The 18,457-nt window shown below is 47.5% G+C and overlaps 9 protein-coding genes across 9 annotated transcripts; 5 read left to right on the top strand and 4 right to left on the bottom strand.

The window, feature by feature from the left end:
* Window positions 1-329: 329 nt before the first annotated feature.
* Window positions 330-2,326, bottom strand: PV09_09092 (uncharacterized protein). Its single transcript, XM_016363084.1, has 3 exons — window positions 2,001-2,326; window positions 1,583-1,953; window positions 330-1,520 (listed from the first exon to the last, which is right to left on the bottom strand). Exons 1-3 carry the CDS (start codon window positions 2,155-2,157, stop codon window positions 465-467), a joined length of 1,584 nt encoding a protein of 527 aa, XP_016209098.1. The 5' UTR covers window positions 2,158-2,326; the 3' UTR covers window positions 330-464.
* A 524-nt stretch (window positions 2,327-2,850) lies between these two features.
* Window positions 2,851-5,422, top strand: PV09_09091 (uncharacterized protein; the record flags this gene model as incomplete). The annotated part of the gene is made up of 3 exons (XM_016363083.1): window positions 2,851-3,145; window positions 3,215-4,477; window positions 4,536-5,422. 3 exons carry the CDS (start codon window positions 2,851-2,853, stop codon window positions 5,420-5,422), a joined length of 2,445 nt encoding a protein of 814 aa, XP_016209097.1.
* Window positions 5,408-6,856, bottom strand: PV09_09090 (uncharacterized protein). The gene is made up of 3 exons (XM_016363082.1): window positions 6,367-6,856; window positions 5,842-6,316; window positions 5,408-5,785 (listed from the first exon to the last, which is right to left on the bottom strand). The coding sequence occupies exons 1-3, from the start codon at window positions 6,792-6,794 to the stop codon at window positions 5,750-5,752; spliced, it is 939 nt and encodes a 312-aa protein (XP_016209096.1). The 5' UTR covers window positions 6,795-6,856; the 3' UTR covers window positions 5,408-5,749.
* Window positions 6,857-7,958: 1,102 nt separating this feature from the next.
* PV09_09089 (uncharacterized protein) lies at window positions 7,959-11,246 on the top strand (the record flags this gene model as incomplete). Its single annotated transcript, XM_016363081.1, has 2 exons — window positions 7,959-8,010; window positions 8,068-11,246. 2 exons carry the CDS (start codon window positions 7,959-7,961, stop codon window positions 11,244-11,246), a joined length of 3,231 nt encoding a protein of 1,076 aa, XP_016209095.1.
* A 431-nt stretch (window positions 11,247-11,677) lies between these two features.
* On the top strand, window positions 11,678-12,326 carry PV09_09088 (uncharacterized protein; the record flags this gene model as incomplete). The annotated part of the gene is made up of 2 exons (XM_016363080.1): window positions 11,678-12,207; window positions 12,251-12,326. The coding sequence occupies one exon, from the start codon at window positions 11,678-11,680 to the stop codon at window positions 12,197-12,199; it is 522 nt and encodes a 173-aa protein (XP_016209094.1). The 3' UTR covers window positions 12,200-12,207; window positions 12,251-12,326.
* PV09_09087 (uncharacterized protein) lies at window positions 12,044-13,072 on the bottom strand. Its single transcript, XM_016363079.1, has 4 exons — window positions 12,756-13,072; window positions 12,635-12,709; window positions 12,357-12,583; window positions 12,044-12,299 (listed from the first exon to the last, which is right to left on the bottom strand). The coding sequence occupies exons 1-4, from the start codon at window positions 12,880-12,882 to the stop codon at window positions 12,252-12,254; spliced, it is 477 nt and encodes a 158-aa protein (XP_016209093.1). The 5' UTR covers window positions 12,883-13,072; the 3' UTR covers window positions 12,044-12,251.
* PV09_09086 (uncharacterized protein) lies at window positions 13,065-15,377 on the top strand. The gene is made up of 2 exons (XM_016363078.1): window positions 13,065-14,720; window positions 14,777-15,377. Exons 1-2 carry the CDS (start codon window positions 13,761-13,763, stop codon window positions 15,170-15,172), a joined length of 1,356 nt encoding a protein of 451 aa, XP_016209092.1. The 5' UTR covers window positions 13,065-13,760; the 3' UTR covers window positions 15,173-15,377.
* Window positions 15,185-16,454, bottom strand: PV09_09085 (uncharacterized protein). The gene has a single exon (XM_016363077.1). It carries the CDS (start codon window positions 16,417-16,419, stop codon window positions 15,412-15,414), a length of 1,008 nt encoding a protein of 335 aa, XP_016209091.1. The 5' UTR covers window positions 16,420-16,454; the 3' UTR covers window positions 15,185-15,411.
* Window positions 16,455-16,550: 96 nt separating this feature from the next.
* Window positions 16,551-18,431, top strand: PV09_09084 (uncharacterized protein). The gene is made up of 4 exons (XM_016363076.1): window positions 16,551-16,718; window positions 16,777-16,804; window positions 16,869-18,101; window positions 18,166-18,431. The coding sequence occupies exons 1-4, from the start codon at window positions 16,645-16,647 to the stop codon at window positions 18,322-18,324; spliced, it is 1,494 nt and encodes a 497-aa protein (XP_016209090.1). The 5' UTR covers window positions 16,551-16,644; the 3' UTR covers window positions 18,325-18,431.
* The last annotated feature ends 26 nt before the right edge of the window (window positions 18,432-18,457 follow it).

Here is an 18,457-nt window from a genome sequence, read left to right as displayed (position 1 = left end):
GCCGTATAAATTATGGTTTTCCACTCCCGGAACTGCCGGAGTTGATTGTGAAATAGAACATCACAGAGACAGATGATTAAACGATATTTGCAGTCAACTTCGCACCGGGATAAATATGTCCGAGATCCGTTGTCACTCTTTTGAGGTGAATAGTACATTTCTGAGCTTCGGGACTCGCAATTCTTAAGCAAATTTTTAAATAGACACGAAAAACTATCACCATGTTGGCCATGTCAGGGATAGTATACACCATGTTAATAGTACCAATCACTGCTTGTTCAATACACGTTAACATTATACTGTCATAGAGTCATTTCATCTGCTAATCAGTTCAAATGTTGCATGTTACTTGTGAATCAGAAATCATCTCCTCCGAAAGTGAAACAAAGGCCAACAGATACATCTCAAGACAAGACTAGCTAAATTTTGATTCCAAAGCAATACGTGCGTTATTTGCGCTAAAGCTAGTTATCGGGATTAAGTGATGAGGGGACATTTGTAGACGATTTGAACTGTTGAAATTTACGTGGAGCAAGTTTTGCTTCGTACGCGTTGTCAATCTCCTCGGTGGTCATGCCTGTGGTGTCGGGAACGATGATCCAAGCAATGACCAGCATCAGGACCGTGGCCCCCGCATACACAAATCCTGTACGAGTACCGAGATTTCCGCTGTCCACATTATACATATAGGGTGTCGTGAAGAGGAAAATCCAAGTCGAAAGGGTCTGTGCAAAGATACCGATCGAAAGCGTCTTCGCGCGTAAGCGATAGGACGGTATCTCCGCAGCGATAGGCCAACCCGCGCCCGAAAGTGTAGCCGTCTGAAGTGATATGAGCAAGTTCATCAAGGCAGCGATTGCCCAAAGTGGGCCTTGACCATGCGCATAATAGAGAGCTCCTATAACGACCATTATGATGAGGTTGAGAATCAGACCCAAAAAAACGGTCGTCCTGCGGCTGATTTTCTTGAGGTATAATCCCGATGAACACATGATCAAGATTGCTAAGCCAAAGCCTCCAATACCAATGTCAAAGGCATGAATGGGAGCCAGACCGGCGATAATCAGAACGTAGATATTCTGATTAAGCAAGGCAGCACCTCCAATGTTCGCAGTGGAATAGAGAAAGGCTACTGTCAGTGTCCGTTTTAATTCCTGTCCCTTGAGACACGAAAGGTAGGTTCCACCCTGTTCAATTTGCCTCTCCTCTTCCAATGTGCGGATCACATACTCCAAACGCTCATTCGGGGAATTTTGCTGTCCGTAGATACGGGTCATGGCTTTCCGTGCTGCTTCAATTTTACCGCGTTTCGCAAGATAGACCGGAGACTCGGGTGCCAAAGCCCAACAGATCACCGCAATGCCTCCGAATGCCCACTGGATTGCAAAAACGTGCCTGAAAGAGGTCTCGTGAATGTTGGGAACGTACGCACGGATGCAGCCAAGAGCAGCACCTTGGATAAAGATTATGGACATGACTAGGACAGTTTGTAGAGGTGCTCGAAGCCTGAGGGGTGCGATCTTCGTGTTTGAAAAATGATTAGCTCAGAGAAATCGAAACGAAAAAGGTTTCAAATACGTACTTCCCCTATGTATGTGGTTGCGATGGCAACGACGGCCCCAATGCCAAATCCACTGACCATCTTACCAGCCATTAGACCAGGACGAGTAGTAGCAGTGTATTGCACAGCTGTGCCAGCTAAAGTGAGCCCAGCCGAGAAAGATGCTGGCCACTTCCGCCCTAGCTTATCAATAACCCAGCCGCAGATGATGGCGCCAATCGCCTGCGTCAAAGAGGACATAGCCGTCCACAACGACGACCAGACGGATGGAAGGTACAAGCCTTTAGGACCTTTATCACCAAAGTAGAGCAGAAATGCCGGCATCGAGATCGATGCCCCGTTAACCACAACATCGAATCCGAAAATAGCGGCGGATGTCAAAGTCACGCATGCTGAGTTGCATTAGTTGATATCCTAAAGGAAATGAGTAAGAACGTACAAATCAACAGAACCCTCCAATGCTTCCTCGCATTGGCGACCACGCTCAGTCCGCGTTCTGTTTCGACAATGTTCTGGCCCAGCTGTGCAAGGGCTGCATCAGCTGTCCCAGCATACTCATTGTGCGTAGCCCCTGACTTCATCTCTTTGACAGACATCTTGGGCACATGCAAATTTTGCAATTGTGGAGTTCACAAGCTTCGAATCCTGGGGGAGCTGGATATCTTTAACCCCAAGTCCTGATATGTATGGGGTAGCCTAGGCTATTGCGCCTTGCGTGCACCCAGCTCAAGGCTTTACCATATCAGTACAAGAGACGAAGGCCATCGCTAAAACATGCACCGAAGGCCCGGAGCAGTGGAATCACGTGCAAATTCTGTGTGTTGTGCGCTAAGTTATTTTCAACGAGTCAACGTCCATGATTAGGGCAGACAGTGCGAGAGGATACAGGAGAACCGAAGGGAGCGCACGACAAGCTCGGGACGTGTGGAGCCCCACGCCCCACTTCCCCGAGATTTAACGTGTATACTGGGCGCCTTTTCCCGGCACAGGTCTGGAAGATCCGAGAAAATTGGAGACCCGTTATCCTCATCCTTATATATCATTGCTCAGCCAAGTTCGGTAGATATCCAATACTACCCGAGATAGACCGAGAATCCCTCTCTCCTCTCAGAATATGGTTTCGCATGTCATGCAGGGTCCCCACGTGGCACGCACCAGCCGCAATGCTTTGCTCACCACGACAATATGAATACGTTTAAGTTTGGCGAGGAAAACAGTGTCTGGACCAGAATAAGCTGGCAATCAAGCCTTGTCGTATCTTTTCAACAGGCCCATGTTCAAACGAAATCATGGCAAAGATGACGACGACGAATACAGATTTCTTCGATTCGACTCTGGACACTGTAATCTTGCCAAAGTCGATAGCTTTTCAGGGCCACAGAGCGCAATCATTTGTACCTGGAGCCATTGAGCTCAGTAATGATGCTATCGGTGAAGCCCAATCATGTGCTTCTGTTGTGCTTGATTACGGTCGCTGCGAGGGCGGCATGCCATTTTTCGAAATCAACAGAGCACAGGGACATCAAACACTTGTTGTAAAGGTAGTTTACAGCGAGACTGCCCAAGGCATTGATACAGAGACAGGTGTGTTCAGCATCGACCTTTGTCTTTCGGGACAGAAAATTAGGGTGCTGACTAGAATCAACTCAACAGGCGACGGGCCCTTCTTTTTTTTCTCAAACACTATGGACACCTATCGGACTATCCAGCTCGACATTGCGCCATCAGAGAAGTCATTCACAATTCTCCCCTTCTATGCACAATACTCGCAGAGATACCAGAAGATCACCCTAGTCTCGCCCAATGCCAGTGTCACTTTCGGCAACATTGGCTTTAAACGTACTCGACCGAGTGCGATCCCCAAGGCTCATTTGACTACTTCTGATGAGGAATTGAATCGAATCTGGGAGGACGGTGTTCGTACGGCAGAAATGTGTAGCCTAGTGCTTGGCGAGACCAAGCCTGCCTGGGAAATCACTTCAGAAGGTGCCAGAATTCGTGGTCAGCACTGGGCGCCCTGTCGGTGGGGCACTAGATGGACTGATAAAACAATTACCTTTCAAACACGTATAGAGCGCTGTGGGGCTAGCTGGGGAGTGCATATGGTTACAAACGGTTTGATCTTTTGCCTCGATTTGACTTCACGCACACTGCGGGCTGTGGAAGGTCTCGCGGACCAAGCTACCGTGTTTCCTTGCACTGAGAGAGGCCAGTGGCCACTTCCAGAAACAATTGACTTAACAGGTTGGATATCAGTCCGTGTTCAAACAGTTGATCAATCTGCCCTCATTTGGTTGAACGATGTTCAAGTCAGCACTATTGACAATCTATCAATCCGTCCAGTACTGGGTGGTAAAATCAATAGCGGATCGATAGCATTCGGCGGCCCTTCAGGTTGGATTGCCATGTTTCGTGGATTACTTGTTAAGGCTGCCGACGGACATGTGCTCTATGAGAATGATTTGTCTCTTGCGGACAAGGAAAGAACGTACGCAGATTTCCAGGTTGGCTCAAACCCTGTCCCTTGCACCATTGACGGTGCGAAACGAGACCGCGCATGTTTTGGAGGAGATCTTTTCGTCACAGGACGTTCTATAGCCTACGGGGGGCTTAACCACGATGCTGTGGCCGGTACAATCAGACTCCTAACTAGTCACCAGACAACAGACGGGTATCTTGGAAACTTGTGCTCAGCACAAGCTCCGGTTCATGAAACGAACGTGGATCCACCATCCTACGCTTTCTACTCCCTAAGCTATGCCTTACTGTTAGTAGTGGCCATCAAGGACTACTGGCTTCACACCGGGGATGCTGTGTTAATAGATAAAGTTTACCCTGCAATGTTAAAATTGCAGGAGTTTGTGCAAAGACACTTGAATCAGGAAGGGCTGGTAGAAGTCTCGCCCGAGCTCTCAAGTATGTCTCCAGCTTGCATTCTTGGTTGCTCGATGTGTTACTAATACTTTTATTGCAGTGACATGGTTTCCATTGGGTGGACCAATATTTGGGGTGTCTGCTGTGGTCAATCTTGCATATTACGATAGTCTCCGAGCCATGAGCATTCTGGCATCTGGTACAGATGAGAAGAAACGCTTGACACTGTTGGCAGAAAATTTACGGGATCGGATGGTAGAGCACCTATGGAATAAAAGTACTGGAATATTCCGCATGGGCACGACGCTTCCCGAGGACGGTGTTTGTCAGGATGTTGTTGCGTATGCGACAAGTCTTGGTATCATCCCTGGACATCCAAACCTCCAAGCCCATCTTGGTGCTCAGGATACGCAATTACCTCTAGCATTTCGAGGATTAGGCCATTGGTCCGACAGCAAAGTCGTCAGTCCGTATGCTACAGGCTATGCAGTCGAAGCACTGTTTTCACAAAAGCTCGGCGACAGCGCCTTAAACTTACTGAAGCGCGTTTGGGGTAGCATGGCAGACCGTACTAAGCCAAACTTTTCAGGATGTCACTGGGAGGCGATGAGGCTTGACGGTGAACCTTACAGTCACGACACATCCCTTGCACATGCGTGGTCAACATGGCCTGTCTTCCTGCTTCCACGATACCTCGCCGGTCTAAGATCGACAGGACCTGGATGGGAGTCAATCGAGATAACCCCATTGAGAACAAAAATTCGGCATATCAGTTATGATATTGATACATGTAAGGGGAAAATAGCTATTGTCATAGATTGGGTTCAAGAAAGTGGGATTGAAAGAGGAAGTACTGTAGGCACCGTACGTTTGACGCTACCGGCAGGAGCAAAGGCGACGTTGACTGTTCCCGATGGATGTACACGAGATTGTGCGGAGACAATTGTCGGTCCAGTTCTGGACCTAATGATCCAAATCAAGAATTAAAGACCATATCACAGCTTTTGTAAGCTTGCTTAACGTTTGTGCCGAAAATGTCTAGTCTCGCAAAATTATACGTATTCCAGGGCAATGTCGATAATAAGCTCATTTTTCCCCAAAAATTCCAGTGACGCGTATGAAACATCTCCGTGCTTTGATTGGGCGTGGTAGGCGGTGCTGAAGTCGCAGACTAGCAGTCTGTATAACCATCAAGATAAAAAAAATCAATAATTATTTGGTGAGAAAATATTCAAGAGGACAATCAAGGCTGTCCGACTTCACAATTTTGACAAAAAATGCGAGGTTGATAATCGTCTTGCTTGAGCAATGCTCTTACGTATTTCTCCTGTGCATAATACCTGCTGAGGCCTGGAGCAGTTCAGAATCACAGTATTCTGAGCGTTGAAATTCAAATCAAGACTCACCTGGTGATTTGGGAATATCAGCGTGTCGGCGATAACGACATTCTCCCTTCGTCCCGCAGCAAAAACAATCACCTCCGCGATATCATCTGGCGTCAATGGATCCACGCCTTTATAAACGGCGTCCGCCTTTTCTTTATCACCATAGAATCTCACCACACTGAACTCAGTCTCTACCTGACCTGGGTCTATCTCCATCACCCTTATTCTCGTAGCGATCAGCTCCTTCCGCAGGGCCTCAGTGAACGTTCTCACAGCGGCCTTGGTAGCACAGTATATGCTGCCACCAGCATATCCTTCACGACCGGCAATGCTACCAATATTGATGATATCACCAGAACCGCCATTTGGCCGCGACTTGAAAATTTTCATCACAGCTTGGGTCAGCGCTATGAGACCGAGTACATTTGTCGAAAACATAATGTTAATGTCTTCTTCAGCAATATCCGGAGATTGCGCCATGCCTTTGACGAGCCCGCTGAAAAAAAGTTAACGACCTGATCGAGTGCAAATTATGGTCACACGTACGCGTTATTAACTAACACATCAATGTTCTTGAATTCCTCTGGTAGCCTTCCAATGAAATCCTTTATTTCGTCTGTTTTGGACATATCCAGCTTTACTGGTAGGACTTTAACACCATCACCAACCTCCTTAGTAATATTTGCAGCCACTTCTTTGAGTGCGTCGATTCGCCTAGCCGTAAGAATAAGTTTCAAGTTCTTTGGAGACGTCCTCGCAAATTCATGTGCCGTGCTTCGGCCAATTCCTGAAGAAGCACCCGTGATCAGAATTGTCTTTCCCTCCAACCTCTTTGCCATAGCTGTAGCCATTGTGCGGTATATTATAGGCGATCGGATGCGGGGAGCTATCTGTTGTCTAACACAGCTGGCTAGGTTCAGTCGGAATGTTGCGTGAATAAGTGCAGGTATTTCACGAATTCTTGAAGATTTCATATGAGCTGGAAAGATTCAGTAGGTTTTTCAGGAGCTTATCAATTATGCAATTGGTGTTTTCGCTTAAGTACGTGGAGTCGATATCAACGGCGGGATTGCCTTTCTCCGCAGCGAAATCGGCATGACGCCGTGAGGAGTTACAGTATAGATCCACAAAACCCGGCCGGGTTTGACTACATGTGTTTCATTGCTGACTATTCACCCAAGGCTAACTTATCACGTTCTCAAGCATGTCATGTGGCTTTATCTTCGGTTTGCATGATGTTTGGCATGCCTTGTATCTGAAGATGGGAAAATTACAAAGCCGTCATTTATAAAATCAAAGATCTGTCAGTACCTAAGCGTCCCAAAACCGGTTCGAGCTCTTGTCATGGAGAGACGACGTAGTAAGTGGTGAAAACTCGAGCTAAGTCCAATTTTGGTCTCTGAATGCATCTATAATATAGTACTGCGACAATTCTTGAAATGACTAAATTTTCTACATCACATCCAGACGATATGTGGTGTATGATACTATCCCCTCGTTATGACAATTATTATATCTGACACAAATTTCTCTTCTAAAAATCGAAAAATCTACTGGCTTAAAGACTCATTACTTGCATACACTTCGCTGAGAGATTTTCTGCTCTTAAGCATTTTCAGCCTTACTTAAGTAAAGTCAAAAGTTTAATATCGTTTTAATAAATTCCTGAGTTAGAAGCATCTGATCCAAGTATTAGAAAATTTCCAGGCATGTGAATAATTCAACAGTGAATTACTACGTATAGAATTTTCTGATTCACTCAGTAGTGACTTAGTTGCATATATTCACGGGACTGAATAGTGAAGAGCACATTGCTTATTGCTCAAATTAGGGAATAATTTCGTTGTTCTATCACTTCTGCTTTGAAATAACTTTCTCATATGATAATAAAGCGGTGATGATTTTCCAGACCTTAAGTTTTCAGACATAATCTTATTTTTTGTGCTGATCTGGAAAAACGAGCTTTTCAAGGAGTGTCTAAACATTGACATCAACAAGGTCAAATTCGGGACTCTAATTTGTGCACTCTTGAGTTACTAACATAGAACAGAACAAATCCAACCACACTGACTACAAAAGAGTCTTATATTCCTTTCATCCCAATTGGAGATCAACGCTTGGCAGCAACATCCAGCATGATGGCGACGACAGAGTGGCTGTTCTTCGATAATGAGAGTACCTCATCATATTGTAAGTTTCGTGAAAGCGTTGCAAAGCTTCAGAATAGCTAACAAGTAATGAAATAAGCTCATTTGTTCTGTGATGCAGGATTAATTGTCCAATTTGGCATTCAGGGAATGTCTCCGTCCCTACCAGATGCATTTCAGGACGACACAATCTATAATTATTGTCGCAACGTACCTACGGCAACATTTGAGACTGCGAATTTTACGCATACGAAATCTCTCCCTCTTAAATCCGCTGGTAATGGATTTGTTCAATCAGAGAACTCATCTTCGGACTCGAGAGTCCCCTTCTTTCTTCCTTGTGCACCAGTCACAAGCTCTACAAACACAGAGCCTTTTGAGGTGTCCTATGTCACTGAGGCACATAGCCACGCTGCCCCAACATCCACAAAACTGTCTCCAGAAGCATCTTCTTTCGTTCCAAGTCTTGATGTCGGACACTTGGATCCTCCTCACAGAAATGGCTACTTAGAGCAGAAAGGTTGCACTTCAACTCTGTCTCCCTCTCGAGTCCTCTATAGTTCAGCTCGTGACGCTCATTTGGAGTTTCGCGAATCTGATCTTGAAAGTCTCGGAGACTTGCCGACGTCCACCACAATAAACAGTCGGTTGACTTCACCGTGCAACCCACCTAAGGGCCTTTCTATGAAAGAGCTTAACGATATCATCAACTACAAACCCCACCTAATCGAAGATAGACTTCGTAAATTAGGACTAAAGTTCACTGTTGAACCTGAGGCCATCTTCACGACTAAAACTAAACAGCCCAGTCACCCAGTCGCCGATGATGTAATTAGCATCAAAGATGAACATCCTAAGGCCAATTCTTGGTTTGAAACTGGCTACTATAATCAATCTTGCGATGAAGCAGATCACGCTTTTGAGCTCTGCACAAGACATGCTCAAGCTCATACCGATGTTGAAGCCTTTCCACCTCCTTACCTAGATGCAATCACGGAGGCCAAGCTAACGTCATGGGCAAATTCAATAGAAGATGAAGATGAAGAGGAGCAATCACTGCAGACTACAACAAATTCACAGTATTCAGGTGTCTCAGATCGAATTGCTCGTCCTGTTGGTCTCGTCTTTGAGCCATCTCCACAAAACAAATTCCTTGTCTATGGAAACCGCAGTCTTGAATTTTTCGAGCCGCACATGAGCATTGAGGCGCGCATCGAGAAACTCTGCAAGCTCGGAGATCGCTCATTTGAAGATCGCGATGTTGCGGCAAATCCAGAAACTGCATGGAGACAGAGACGACTCGAAGAGAAGTCTAGAAAGCGGGCAATGGATGACGCTTATTTTCAGCACTTTCGCTACACAGCCTTTGACGACAGCGAAGATGGCTTCAGCGTTAGTGAACTCGCAGTACGAATAGCGGAATTCCATATGGATGATTGTCCGGATACTGCTTCTCTATCGTCTGCTTTGATGAGCGCCTACGAATACACGTATATTACAGCACCACAGACTGTTTGTGCCGAATTTGCTTCAATTTTTATTGACAAAGACGAAGCAGGTGCAGATACTTATGCCACCAAGATTTACGATAACAGCATGCCAGAACTTTGTGGTATCAATCGCTTAGGCTTCTATCGTGAATTCGTCGACTTAGAAACGAGCTACAATGATGAAGATACTCATTTTCAAGGAGAAAAACCAAATTCGACCGTCGTTTATCATGACATGAATCGTCGATTCTGTCTGTTACGCCGCCTTGTTCTGCACGCACGTCCATCTATCTGGCATGGTAAAATGATAGACGAGCGAATTGCGGCTTTCGAATTGTTGAAGAACTCAAATCTCCGGCTGATGAAAGCACCGGTTGTGTTCGGTGACGATATTGAAAAGGTAAAGGCTACCGGATTGTCTTACCGGCGTGGTTACTCCAAACGAATGAGCTTCTTGGACATTAGAAAGAAGCTTATGCAGGAGTCGAAAGATGGTTGGAAGAACCTCCCCAAACTTCTCAAAGAGTATATTGGACCCTCGCGCCTACGCCAAGTCCAGACACATAATGCCGAAGTGAAAACGGAATCGCCAGCTGCTGCGCGAAGATTGCAAGCCGCCAAAAGCTATTATGAGTCCAGGCTCAAAGCACTTCCAACAATGACCTTGGAATATCTAAAAGCTTTGAATGATTACCGTCAAGAATCTCAAACCATCACCAATTCGTCCTCGAATGAAGAAATTCTGAATTTCTTTCGTCGACGTTGGACACGTCGACAGTTGGAAAATCAAGATGCCAATCAAATCATGAAGCACCACATGAAAACAGCAATACCCTTACATGCAATTTGTGCCGGTAAACACGATAAAGCGAACAAATGCGCTGGCACTTTTAGCAATGGTGTTGGTAAGATCATTACTTTGGGACAAGGCAACTCGAATTCCGAAGGCAACGTTGGCTATTCTGATCTTGAGACTATTATTGACCATCACTCTGATCAGCCGTATGACAAGTGGATGAACCAAATCTGGGCTGGTCTATCGATATCGAACACCTTTGTCGACTCTGACGAGGAAGAAGTCATCGAGATGAGGTGTGATACGAAGCTTGAACTTGATCAAACTGGGGCTCAAGAAAAATCTTTGAGCTTACGAAAGGCTCTAGACACTCTAAGGATGTCACTACTCCAAACAACGCCTCCTTTAGTTGCGAACACGCCCTCTTTTGTCACATTCGGCCTTCTCGATAAGGCAATAATTTGTCTTTCTCCGCTGCGATTCAAAGTCGTCTTGGATCTTGGAAATGTGAACCACAAAATCCTTGAAGGCACACGCAAGAGACTGCACTCGGCTGTGGTCAAAAACTATGTGGATCCTTTCACCCAAGATCAATTCGAACATCATGATATCTTCGAAACAAATCCAATCGATCGTATATTTCGTAACCCTCGGTCTGATTTACTACACTCAGGAGATAAAAGCAACCAAGAATCAACAGCGCTTCTGCGCTCGGATCGAGTGCTCCATGCGTGTAACGGTATCTCTGAAGACCATATTTGCCAGCCCAGGGACAAAACCGCTCCTGCGTATAGGCAACTAGCTGGAAACTCTTATACCAAGGGACACATTTTGAGGCCATCTGTTTCATTTGACTCTTGCTCATTTGATGGCGAGCCGCGTGGCTCTTTAGATGCGACCAGCTACTTAACGACATTGGAGGAAGAATATGCTCACGCGAAATCATTGTTGTATATTGCTGGCGTTGTTCTGCTTGCTTGCCTTCTGTGGTGAAATCTTGGTTCAGATTCGCCTTCTTTTTTTTCGTTTCTTTGACTTTGACGCGCCTAGCGAACGATTCGGTAGCAACATTCCGTATTGTAAGTTCTCTACTATTTGCTGCAGATGTGCCTACGTTTTGCTTTCAAGCGACGGAATTTCCATAAGATTAGCCGAAGGATATATAGAGATTTGATCGTTTAAATCGAACAATTTCCCTTTGTCGAATTGTATGACTACGAGTGAATACATAATTAGCTCTCCCCTCGCTTTGATTCTATGAACCTCCTCCTTCTTCCATCTTTGCTTTCCAGGAAAAGTTACACCACACATGTGAATTACTTCCAAATTAGCTTTAGTGCGGCATATTCTTGACGTAATCGGACTGAAGTCAATTCCAGCCCGGACTCAACGACCAGGTGCAAATGTAATTCCCAACATCAGCCATGGCCGAACAAATTCTAAATTCGAGAAACAAGGCCTTACAAATGTCCTATCGTATAGGCAAGGGAGAGCAACGCGTCCTCAGCTTTGAACCATACAAGTCATCCCTACTACCACTTTGGCAGTTTCGCACACCAGAGATTGCACGCAAATCTTCGCAGGCGCTATGGGAACGATTTGAGGCATATTACGAGGCCAACGACTTCGTGGGGATGGACATGACGCGAAAATTCATCCAAATGGGCATGTCACGTGCGAAGCGATATGCGAATCATGCTGGAGGAAGAAAGTATGACAAGGCGACGGGCAGAGAGCTCGAGAAAAGCCGTACCCATAAAGACCATAAAGATAAGCTAGAAGCTTCAAATATTTTCAAGGCATACTGGATAAAGTGCAAGGAGCATGAGGGCTACTTGAGGAAGAAGGAAGCCTTTTTGAAGGAGCAGAAAGCGTGGGATAGAGAGCATGCTGACGGAAGAGCAAAGAAAGACAAATGCTTTAGTCAATTAATTAACGAAGACTGAGAGCAGAGGTAAGGTAGACTCATATCTTTGGGCTATATTGAATTTCGAAAGGTCATGACGTCGTTTTCGATCGCCCGTCATCGTCCGCCTGCGTGTGCATCTGAACGAAAGCCAGTGAGCTTAAACAAGTCTAATCGCGCGGCACTGCGATACTTACAGCGCTGGCAAAAGAGATCCACTCCTCGATTCCCTTTGCATACGGATCTTCGGCCGCGCTCCATGGCATGTCGTGGTTCCAAACCATAACTTCATCAAAGACGCCCAGCTCTTCGGCTATCTTAGTCTCCTCGGTTTCTTCATCAGCATCTTCGTCCTCTACATCGCCCTCCACTGGGGAGGACTTGGACCTAGGCATAAGGTCATTTGTTATTCTCAGCACAGAACCTGGTCCTCGTTAGCACTCTGTGAGCTAGACGTGCACATCAACAAGCGTGCCTTGGTAATGCTGTGGAACTTTAAGAGAGTTTCCAGACAACTCACGGCCTCTGAAGTATGCCTTGTATCCACCATCTGCAAAGATTAGCACAAGATAGCGTGTTAGAGTAAAGATACTTGCTCTCTGTCTGCTTTGGCTCCCAATACCTTCTCTCCACCTCAGTGGGGCCGCTATAATTTATTTTGCATGGCAAGAGATGGACCTTGACTCCCGTGACGTTTCCTTCTTTCCGCTGTATAGCTAGCATCGTCGCTCCTCTTCTTGCTCGTCCTCCCGCCTGTCGTCACGACTCAACACGTCTTCCAGAAAGTCGCGTCGCGCGCACAGACGAATCAGGTCCGACACCGGCGGTTGCGAACGGCGTATGCAAGCTGCACCTTGACCTCGTTGTCCGAAACAAACTTTGTAACTTGTTTCATTCCTGAGCAAATCAGGTGGGTTGCCGGCTGAAGCTTCGAAGCTTTGCTTCAATACCGCCTATCTAAACCCATGCGCTTGATACAGTTGCCGGCTCCGCTCCGTTTACGAAAGTCGACCTGCAACAAACAGACTTCCTCCCTGATACCAAGCGCTGACGCGATCGTTGTCCTGTAGTCTTCGACGACGAGATCACAAAACAAAAGAGATCACGAAGATATGTCCACCGTCCTGAACCGGAACTGAATAGCCAGACAATGAGCCTATAGAATCTGCGCTTTGGTACCCTGGAGCCACTGAGCGCTAGCGTCTAGGTACATTCCTCGATTCAGCTAAGAGCATGACCTCCCCAAACCACACGATGTCATAGATCCCACCAAACAGGAACGACTCGTGGAGACCGAATTGCTGTTTTTCCATGACAATTTAGGTCTGGGATGCCGCATGGGAGACAGCGTCTCGCCTAGACACGCCTTAACAACGGAGCAATCGCTGCGCCGGAATGCCAAAGCTCCGGTCTTTTGCAAGCGTCATGCTTTATTTCCTAGGTTTGAGACTCTCGCGCTACGTTCAAAAGCTGTCTCGTAACCTTTTTTTTCTTTTCTCTTTCTCTGGCCTTCCTCTTTGTTGTTCCCTCGCCTCGTCTTGTAAAATCTTATCGTGTTGTTCTTCGCATTGTAATTTTTGCTTCAAGAGCTCAAAATCAAGATGAGCGTTCTCAAGCCTCTCATATCTCAATTCAATTCTCTTCGCTCATACACCGGATCGCTGGCATGGCATCCGCTCCTCCAAGTATCACGAAGCACATGCCTCTCCTTGCTACAAAGGATTCAAATAGGGTGTCTCGAGATCGTAGACTTTGATGGCCAATCCTACAATTGTGGCCCTATGAGCTCTGCCTCCCCATATGCACAATTAAGAGTGAACAAGGAAACATTTTGGGTGAGGCTCTTGTTGTTCGCAGACATGGGCTTCGCAGAGTCGTACATGCTCTCTGAAATATCGTGCTCAGACTTGACCTCATTTTTCAAGATCTTCATTCTAAACAAGGCTCACTTGTCCGGGTCAACACTCACGGCCTCACTGTCCAACTCTCTCTCTGCTTTCCTGCGGAAAACAAACACCCTAGCAAATGCGCGTCTTCATATATCAGCTCATTACGACATAAGTAACGCCATGTTCGCAGCATTTCTCTCAGAAGACATGACGTACTCTTGCCCGATATGGCTGCCCGTGTCGGATCCTAGGTCGGCAACAGAGTCGCTAGAGGCAGCACAAGAACGCAAACTTTCTCGTTTTATTCGAAACACACGACTGAAAGCGGGTGACCGTGTCCTAGAGATTGGCACGGGGTGGGGCAGCCTTGCGATAAAGGCTGTAAAAGAGACGGGGTGTACAGTCACAAGTTTAACTCTCAGTGTAGAGCAAAAGGAACTAGCGGAGGAGCGGATACGAAGCGCCGGGCTGGAAGATAAGATCACGGTGTTGCTGTGCGATTATCGGGCGCTCGAGGTACCCAAAGAAGGACCGTTTGACAAAATAATTTCTATAGAGATGCTAGAAGCTGTGGGCGCGGAGTTTTTGGAGACGTATTTCGCGTGTGTAGATCGCCTGTTAAAGAAGGATGGTGGCATTGCATGTTTCCAGTGTATAACTATTCCCGAGTCGGTACGTTGCCTTATTCTAAGAACGGTCTGGTAGAGGAAGAGCTAATCGTTCAGCAGAGATACGATGCGTACGCTAGGTCAGATGATTTTATCCGTCGTTATATTTTCCCAGGTGGTCACCTGCCCTCCATATCGCAACTTGTGCAATCCATAGCACGTGGGTCCAAAGGTACCTTGGTGGTAGATGATGTGGAAAACATTGGAGCGCACTACGCTAAGACCCTTCGGCTGTGGAAGGAAAAGTTCCTACTTAATTTCGAGTCGGAAATCAAACCAGCCTTGCTGAGGGAACACGAAGATATGACGAAGGCTGATGTGGAGGTTTTCAAAAGAAAATGGGAGTACTACTTCACGTATTGCGAGGCAGGGTTCGCAACGAAGACATTAGGTGATCACATCATCACTGTCAGCCGGGAGGGAGCGATGGAAGCTATACAAGACGTGCCGCTATAAGCGTGTTCGCCACCTACAGAGCATGACTCCCAACACTAAAGAGCATCTACTATCGACGGGGGATATGGCAGATGAACGTGATGACGAAATTGCTCAATCCCTTTTCTGCTGTACATATGTCAGAGATCTATCCTAGAACTTAGCGCTGTCGGAATCCTTAAAGTGGCCTACGACCAGAGCCGCGCTACCATCTAATTTACTTCTGGGGGTATACAACATCATTTCACCTGCTTCCTATGTCACCTTTTGCCCTTCTTTTTCTTCTTCTTTGAAGATCCACTTGAACGTCCCTCAACGATGCTCTCTGCGCTACTCAGCAGCGCTCGTCTTCCAAACTTGGCTGCGTACTCCGCTTCGAAGGCGTCCTTCTCTTTGCGATACAACAGCATTGCCGCTCGTGCATCCTCAACACTGGAATGATGGCCGGACTGTATCTCCAGCCCCAACACTTCCTTGCACAACATTCGCAACGCAGGCGTCTTCCCAGCGCTCAGCGCTCTATACGGAGCATGTCGACTCGTGTCGCGGATATCCCTCCGCGGATGGGTCAGCATCAACACGTCCAAGTCTCCTTTCAGAGCATGTCCAATCAGTACCCTGCCCTTCAAAAAGGTGGCCACATCTCGCTGCACCTCCTTGAACGGTCGTCCGGCCTTCAGGCTGGATTCCGTGAGCCCCGTGATAGCCGTGCGGTAGTCCGTAACAGGAACCTGAGGCAAAACGAAGGAGTCGTAGATCTGCTCGCCGTGGTAGTTTACGATAGATACGCGTGCGACTTGACTGTCGGAGCGCGGGTTAGGCCCGTAGCCCACCATTTCGCAGTCAAGAGCGATGTATTTGCCTGCTATAGCTGTTTGTGATACACCCTCATTGACTTGTGCCTCAGATTCGCTGAGTTTGTCACGGACATCTTGTGCTGAAGAAGGCCTTTCATTCTCTTCTGCGTCCTGTTCGCCATCTTTGGAATCTTTTGTGCGTTCCTTCAAGTCGGGCGCGCTTTTAGAGTGCCGCATTCGCTTCGAGGCATGTGAATTATTCATTGAGTCCTTGCTCTTGTTCGTATGGACGGTTGCGGTCGCTGAATCAAGCCTCTGTCGTTTCTTCGACGGCTTTTCTTTCGTCGCATCGGGTCGTTTTCGTTTGAGCGCGATGCTCCCCTTGTCTGCTTTCTTGGGCAGTGTAGCTTGTAATTTCTTCCAATTGCTAGACAATTGCGAGAGGTCCATTGGCGCCATGGCGCACTGCATTCAAAGCATCATCATGTTTCTGCTCAGTAAATTTTTGGCGGGGGGGGGGGACACATGAGGCGCAGGAACCGCCACCGACAGGGACTCACTAAGCTTTTAGTGGGCTCAACCCATCCGGTCTTACGGTCGCGAAACAACATCATCGATCACCAAAAAAAGCGATTAGAATCATCAACCTCGCGTTTCTTTCCATCATTTACCATCTCAAAGTGACTTGTACTAACTATGGGAGGGGTGGATGACAAGGCGGAGACGCCTGTTGAGCGTGAAAAGGGCTTTGCGACGCTCGCTGAGCTGAGGTAACATACTTGGCATTTCTGTAACTCACGCTGCAAACTGAATACTGACCTCGTCTAGGATTGGAACGAAGGCCTGGGTCGAAAAGGTAAGAATGCTCAGATTCTTAGTCGTCGGGTTGAAATATGTCACATGATCTGACCTTGACGCAGGAAGGCAGTAAAAGAAAAGCAGAAATCTTGAGTATACAAACCAAAAAGGGCCAGCCGCGATTCTACGTGCACTATGACGAGTTCAACAAGCGCCTGGATGAGTGGATCACTGCGGAAAAGTTTGACCTCTCCAGGGAGGTAGAATGGCCACCACCTGAGAAAGTGGACAAGAAGAAGACGGGTGGCTCCCAGTCGCAAAAAAAGGAGCCTCTCAAGGACAGCAAAAACCTGAAGCGTCAAAAGAGCCAACTCGAGCGCGATACGGCCACTCCGGAGTCGACGTCTGCAAATATCCAGAAGGTTCCGAGGCCCTCCACCGCCGGTGGCAAGGAAAACAAGGAGGTGACGATCACGACGGAGGTCCTAGACGGGACGCCCCGCCCCGAGGATGAAGATACCGACATGGTAGATGTCCAAGATGCGGCGGCCGCTGCCAAGGCTGCGCCTCCAGAGGCCTACTCGCGCGAGGAGGAGATAGAGAAGCTCCGGACTGGCGGCTCCATGACGCAGAATCAGACGGAAATTTCGCGTGTGCGCAACCTGGATAAGATCCAAATGGGTAGGTTTGAGATCGAGCCGTGGTACTTCTCGCCCTATCCGCAGGAGTTCACGGATTGCGACATGGTGTACATATGCGAGTTTTGCCTGAGCTACTTTGGCGAAACGAAGCAGTTCGAGCGGCACAGGCAGAAGTGCACCCTTCTGCACCCTCCGGGAAACGAAATCTACCGAGACGATTACGTGAGTTTCTTCGAGATCGACGGGCGGCGGCAGAGGACCTGGTGTCGCAATCTATGTCTTCTGTCGAAGCTGTTCCTCGATCATAAGACTCTGTACTACGACGTGGATCCGTTTCTTTTCTACTGCATGTGCACACGCGACGAGTACGGCTGTCATCTTGTCGGCTACTTCTCCAAAGAAAAGGAGTCCGCGGAGGGCTACAACGTCGCTTGTATTCTCACCCTACCACAATACCAGCGGAAGGGCTTCGGCCGCTTGCTCATTGCCTTCTCGTACGAGCTGTCCAAGCGTGAAGGTAAGCTTGGCAGCCCGGAGAAGCCCCTTTCTGATCTTGGGCTTCTTGGCTACAGAGCGTACTGGCAAGAGGTGATTGTGGGAATGCTTATGGACGGGCGAACTGAAGCGAACATCGAGGACATTGGCGCGGCTGCAGCGATGACTACAAACGACGTGTTGCACACGCTGCAATATCTGAACATGATCAAGACCTCTGTAAGTTTTTATGCCACGCGTGCCCACGTTCCAAAGACAGATGGCTGACAAGGACGCCACGCAGAAAAACCAACACGTCATCGTGCTGACGGACGCGGTGGTCAAGCAGTACGAGAAGCAGAAGGAAAAGGAGCTGAAGAAGGGCAAGCGGACGATCGATCCTGAGAAGCTGATCTGGAAGCCTCCGGTCTTCACGGCAAGCTCGAGGACGTGGAACTGGTAGGCTGGAAAAAAAAAAGCCAGAAGCAACGGCTCTCTCGGTTTTCCGCCTTTGCGGCTGACCGCCCTCTTTTTAACATGAGATACCCCAACGTTGTTACATTTTGCGAATCTGCCCCTTGTGCATGCCGTTTCTG

The sequence above is a fragment of the Verruconis gallopava genome, assembly GCF_000836295.1.
Source record: "Verruconis gallopava strain CBS 43764 unplaced genomic scaffold supercont1.53, whole genome shotgun sequence".
In the NCBI taxonomy this organism is placed as follows: domain Eukaryota; kingdom Fungi; phylum Ascomycota; class Dothideomycetes; order Venturiales; family Sympoventuriaceae; genus Verruconis; species Verruconis gallopava.
Note: the sequence above shows the minus strand (reverse complement) of the source record. Positions and strands in the feature narration are given on the sequence as shown.

Excerpts from the sequence above, each read along its gene's own strand:
- PV09_09084 (XM_016363076.1), top strand. The coding sequence starts at position 16,645 with ATGGGAGGGGTGGATGACAAGGCGGAGACGCCTGTTGAGCGTGAAAAG. Across the intron at positions 16,719-16,776 it reads GCGACGCTCGCTGAGCTGAG|GATTGGAACGAAGGCCTGGG; the intron begins GTAACATACTTG and ends GACCTCGTCTAG. Across the intron at positions 16,805-16,868 it reads CGAAGGCCTGGGTCGAAAAG|GAAGGCAGTAAAAGAAAAGC; the intron begins GTAAGAATGCTC and ends ACCTTGACGCAG.
- PV09_09090 (XM_016363082.1), bottom strand. The coding sequence starts at position 6,794 with ATGAAATCTTCAAGAATTCGTGAAATACCTGCACTTATTCACGCAACA. Across the intron at positions 6,317-6,366 it reads GATGTGTTAGTTAATAACGC|CGGGCTCGTCAAAGGCATGG; the intron begins GTACGTGTGACC and ends ACTTTTTTTCAG. Across the intron at positions 5,786-5,841 it reads TGATATTCCCAAATCACCAG|GCCTCAGCAGGTATTATGCA; the intron begins GTGAGTCTTGAT and ends GAACTGCTCCAG.
- PV09_09087 (XM_016363079.1), bottom strand. The coding sequence starts at position 12,882 with ATGCTAGCTATACAGCGGAAAGAAGGAAACGTCACGGGAGTCAAGGTC. Across the intron at positions 12,710-12,755 it reads GGAGCCAAAGCAGACAGAGA|ATGGTGGATACAAGGCATAC; the intron begins GCAAGTATCTTT and ends TAATCTTTGCAG. Across the intron at positions 12,300-12,356 it reads GGATCTCTTTTGCCAGCGCT|ATGCACACGCAGGCGGACGA; the intron begins GTAAGTATCGCA and ends GCTTTCGTTCAG.
- PV09_09086 (XM_016363078.1), top strand. The coding sequence starts at position 13,761 with ATGAGCGTTCTCAAGCCTCTCATATCTCAATTCAATTCTCTTCGCTCA. Across the intron at positions 14,721-14,776 it reads GTATAACTATTCCCGAGTCG|AGATACGATGCGTACGCTAG; the intron begins GTACGTTGCCTT and ends ATCGTTCAGCAG.
- PV09_09085 (XM_016363077.1), bottom strand. The coding sequence starts at position 16,419 with ATGCAGTGCGCCATGGCGCCAATGGACCTCTCGCAATTGTCTAGCAAT.
- PV09_09092 (XM_016363084.1), bottom strand. The coding sequence starts at position 2,157 with ATGTCTGTCAAAGAGATGAAGTCAGGGGCTACGCACAATGAGTATGCT. Across the intron at positions 1,954-2,000 it reads TTGGAGGGTTCTGTTGATTT|CATGCGTGACTTTGACATCC; the intron begins GTACGTTCTTAC and ends AATGCAACTCAG. Across the intron at positions 1,521-1,582 it reads CAACCACATACATAGGGGAA|ATCGCACCCCTCAGGCTTCG; the intron begins GTACGTATTTGA and ends TCAAACACGAAG.